This window comes from Salmo salar, chromosome ssa01 (genome assembly GCF_905237065.1).
Source record: "Salmo salar chromosome ssa01, Ssal_v3.1, whole genome shotgun sequence".
NCBI classification, from domain to species: Eukaryota; Metazoa; Chordata; class Actinopteri; order Salmoniformes; family Salmonidae; genus Salmo; species Salmo salar.
Window position 1 is genome coordinate 74,508,825 of NC_059442.1, and position 4,556 is coordinate 74,513,380.

The 4,556-nt window shown below is 42.9% G+C and overlaps 1 protein-coding gene across 1 annotated transcript; it reads right to left on the bottom strand.

Annotated features, from left to right (window-relative positions):
• Positions 1 to 1,296: 1,296 nt before the first annotated feature.
• On the bottom strand, positions 1,297 to 4,194 carry znf503 (zinc finger protein 503). The gene is made up of 2 exons (XM_014206672.2): positions 3,582 to 4,194; positions 1,297 to 3,182 (listed from the first exon to the last, which is right to left on the bottom strand). The coding sequence occupies exons 1-2, from the start codon at positions 3,822 to 3,824 to the stop codon at positions 1,758 to 1,760; spliced, it is 1,668 nt and encodes a 555-aa protein (XP_014062147.1). The 5' UTR covers positions 3,825 to 4,194; the 3' UTR covers positions 1,297 to 1,757.
• Positions 4,195 to 4,556: the final 362 nt, after the last annotated feature.

The window sequence follows — 4,556 nt, forward strand, 5'->3', positions numbered from 1 at the left end:
AAACTTAGCAAAAGGAAGCCAGGCTACACTTTTAACATTTCCATACAGAGCAAAGAAGCAGTTACGCCTATAAGCCAGTTACGCCTATATAGATTAATTTCTATATAAAAAAATACCACGGAACTGCAAACCTGTTTAAATTCAAGTTATGAATCGCCTACAATGCATGTTTTATATTTATGAATTAGTTCGCTTTTTAATTATATTATAGGCCTGAGTACAGTCGGGTGGATATTTAGAAGTTTGTGTGATAACATTCGTTAGTTTAAACTATTGATCATGGCATTTTGAAATGGTCCAGAACTTTCTGAACTCTGGAACACAATCATCTGACACTAGGCAAGAAAAATACTACTTTAAATCTTTGAGAATCACTCACCAATGTTATGTCTCTAAAATCAGTCATTTTTCACCAACTATATTCAAGTGGGGCCAACGTGGAAATTGTTAGATTATTGAAAGAAGCATTCTAAAAATAAGTTATGCGCAACGTTCAATAAGTAGTCCTAGACAACGTAATTCCCTTAGGCCTATGCATTGAAAAGCATTTTAGAGTTTTGCCTTCTGTTTTAAGTAGGCTATGGTATATTCATAATGAATGCATCTTAAATTACTAGTGAATATTGAGACAATATATTATAAATTAAATGTAGATAGATCAGCAAATAGCCTAAACGCATTTCAAACGGAGGCGCTATCGGTTTGTTGCTGAGGGAACCATTAAAACAGGCAATGTCGAGAGACATCATTTGTGCATCATCAAATACTGAAGTTAGGGATAAAACTCTATATAGCCAACAAGACTTATTTGGATATCACCTGCTTAAATCACTACAGAAATAAATGTCAAAGTACATCTGCAATCAACAATTATTAACATGCTTTTGATGGATGTATCCCGTTTTGGATCGTGCCCACAACCATGATGTCCAGCTATATTACTGTTGAAATAAATGTCTATCTAAATTGCATTCGAAGTTGTGTGTTCAGTTTTAAAAGCCTATCGTGTTTCAACGTTCAAGCATTTAAATGAGGTCTATATAGTTCAGAAACAATGAACCATACTAAAAATAGCATTTAGCCTACCCAATAGAAATAAAGTATTCTAAAAACGTAGCCTACTCGTAAATAACGTTGTAGTTATTCTGTATAGGCAACCAGTTAATAAGATTAACCTCCCAATCAGCACATTTCATGATATCCATTAAAAATGTTTATGAAACCAGAAAACGTTTAATGAAATAGCATGTTAAAAATGTAGATATTGTTATAATCATAAAAGGAGGCACACGGAAATATGGAACAGAATTGTTTCTTATTTTTCCAGAATACATACAAAAAAAAATACCAATTCTCTTTCCATGGTATACACCTGAAAAATAACAACAATTTAAAATGATGTGGACAATTTGGGATTTTAAGAAACAAACATGCATGTAAATAATTCTCTTCTCAATGAGACATTAAATAAGAACAATACAATCATAGCAATTTCAAATGAACATCGAAATGAAAACCCTTATTTTAGCCTATTAGTATTCTACCATGTGTGTTTTCACTTTACCTATAGAGTTCAGTTTAAACATAATGCACTTTGAGTCTCTCAAATGTCTTCCATTTGTAGCTATTATCATCCGCCTTCAGCCGACATAAATAAATACCGAGTTCACGGATCCCGCCCTTAGGTTGAGCGTTGATATAAAAGTCTTTATATTTGCATTTTTATAACTATAAACTTTTCAAAAGTCAAGTGTGTTTCACTGGTATCCCAGCGCTGATGCTGTGGTGAGTCTCTGGCCGTACAGGGCATAGGGGGAGTAGTATGGCCCGGTGGCTGCGGGGACAGGGACAGGGGCTCCGGTAGGCAGGGGGCTCTTGGAGTACGGATGGTAACGGCTGCTTAGTCCCAACGCGTGATGCGGACTCCTCAGCGTCAGTGTCCCAGGGCTTCCAGGGCCTCCTGACTGTGGCATGTGCATGTGGCATGCCATCGCAGCAGCCGCAGCACTAGCTAAAGATGAGGAATTAGGGTAACCCGATATCAACTTCTCCGCCCCGGTGAAGGCGGTGTGCGTCCGCAGGTGGTTCAGCAGCTCCTCGGATGAGGAGAAACGCTTGTCGCAGGGTCCGTTCGCTGACACCCAGTTACAGACGTGAGGAAGGGGGTCGTTGGGGAGCATGAAACCATAGGGGTACAAAGGATGTCCACTGAAAGATTGCGGAGAGGAGTGCATGCCGTGCAAAAGGTGTGTCGGGTACATGTGGTGGTACCCGGATTTCATCGCGTTGGCGGCCGCGGCAGCTGCGTTGTCGTGGCACTGCTGAGAGGCACTGGCAGCGCCCGCTAAGTGGCTGGCACAATGGTAACTTAAGCAGTAAGGGTCTCTACACAGGCTGGCTGACATGATGGAGGGTGGAGAGGCCCCGGCCAGGGGGCTGGATCCGGCCTTACTGCAGCCCATGCTGGCCAGCTGTGCGTTAACCAGGCTCCCGCCGTGAGGGAGGAAGTGTTGGGGATAACCAGCGTAGGCCCCTAAACTCCCGGGGTAGTGCATGCCAGCAGGCGGCAGGGGAAAAACTGTCTGACCCGGTTTGTAAGGAGAGACTGGGGCTACAAGTCCTGACCCGAGTCCGGAAGCAGAGGAAACGGAGGTTAGAGAGGAGGATTCCGAAGACATGGCTTTGGACCCAGGCGTTGTCTCCTGGTGCTGGTTCACCTCCACGTTAATTCCACCGCAACTCACGCTTATCCTGCTGTGGCTGTTAGTGGTTCCAGATCCGTCCGTTGTGCCATTTTTATTACAATCTGAATCTTTCTTGTCCTCCCTGTCTCCACACTTCCCCTCTGACGGCATGGGCGAGGCAGAAGTGCTAGAGTTGGGGCTGCCTGTCCGTGGCGTGAATGGCTGACAGGTGGCGCTCGGCACTCGGAAACCAGTCTTCTCTCCACTCGAGACGCCGGAGGACGAGTCCTTCTTATCTGACGGTTTCGAATAGGGTTTGAAGCTGGATTTGTCATCCACACCGATGTCACTCATTTTTAATGGACCGGATTTGGACTCCTTGTCACTAGATCCATTTGATGTAATAGAGGATAGTTTGGAGGAGGGAGGGGGGTCAGGTTTACCGATTTGAGAGCATGTCTGCGCCAGCAGTGCCAACGGACTCTTCTTAGCATCTAGCTGTAGAGAAAACAAGACCTATAATTTACAAATCGAGTACTGAAAAATATATATATATACAATCTCAAACAATATAGGACTTTTGGTCGAAATGCAACCAGAAACGCAATGTCCGAGTCCTTATCCAAAATAATTGTGCGCAATGCGCAGCTTTTACGCGAGAATAGCCGCGCTCTACGAGTAGATTTAAGATTCCCATTTCCTAAATTCATAACAATTTCCTTTACAAGTCATCTTTATAATAGAATAGCCCACATTTCCACTTCGATATAATAAATATGTTTTCTTTTATGCTATTCCATGTCTTACATTCCGGGATAACTGTTTCTATGTGTAATGCTTACAAAACAAACATGAAACTTTGAAGCATTCATTCTACTAGTCTTTTTGAAATCTTACCTCAATAGGGCTAATCGGAGTAGATGGTAACGGTTGAAGATACTCTGGGTGCAAAATGTGTCCTGATCGTGCCGTAAGCATTTTCAAAACCTTGATGGGGACTCGGTTAGCTTGCCGTAGATGGTCCGACGGGGGAACGGAGTGATGAAAAGGCTTGTTGATGATATTCCGAGAGTCGATGCTCTCCCAGACTAGATGAATACTACTATTTCTCAGAGCAGATACCGAGGGCGATGTGATCATGTCCCAATTCTCACGAAATTAGTCGGTAATTCATTTATCAGATTCATCAAGAAAAGCAAATACAACCTCTTTCGAAAATCAAGAGAGTGATATTGCGTGTAATAATCCGTATAATGAGAGGAAACGAAGAAGGTGCGGTTGGTAAGCAGGAAGAAGAGAGTGAGTGCGAGGTTATCGCGGATCCGTGGCTGCGTCTTTCACCATGGGCATAGCGCGTTCTGTGTCTCCCGGCTTGTCCGCGCTCTATACTCCCGAAGTACGAACTGGTAGAAATGTTCACTTCAAAAGCATCTGAATTAGTCCGAGATTAAAGCCTTTGCCGCCTTCCAATCAAATGGGACCCCGAGGTGATTGGAGGGTCAAGGGGATGTGACGTTGCCTCTTTGTAAGCGCCTCTATATTGACAGCTCGGGGGAGGAGATAGTGAGGAGGAATAGTTGGGTTGTTGTGTGCGCTCTCACGGACTCTCACCATCATTGAGGCTAGGCTTGTTTTGTTTTTTCAATGTCTAAAAAAGTGTATAGACCCAAGTCTGGAAATAGTAGTCTTTCTGACATTTTCAAAACAGTGAAAGTATTTGGCTGTAGAGGTAGGCGATGTGGTAATGGTTATTACTGGAAGGCATATAGGCTACATGATATTTAGGAGTTGGGAAATGTATTAATGAAACTATAGCATGCATTAAATAGCCTAATTATTAGTTTGTTCTCTAGAGACTAATGCAGTAATAAG

Bases quoted from the DNA above. Each gene is read 5' to 3' on its own strand.
- znf503 (XM_014206672.2), bottom strand. From the start codon at position 3,824: ATGATCACATCGCCCTCGGTATCTGCTCTGAGAAATAGTAGTATTCAT. The intron at 3,183-3,581 runs GTAAGATTTCAA...TTTTCTCTACAG, and splicing joins CTCCGATTAGCCCTATTGAG to CTAGATGCTAAGAAGAGTCC.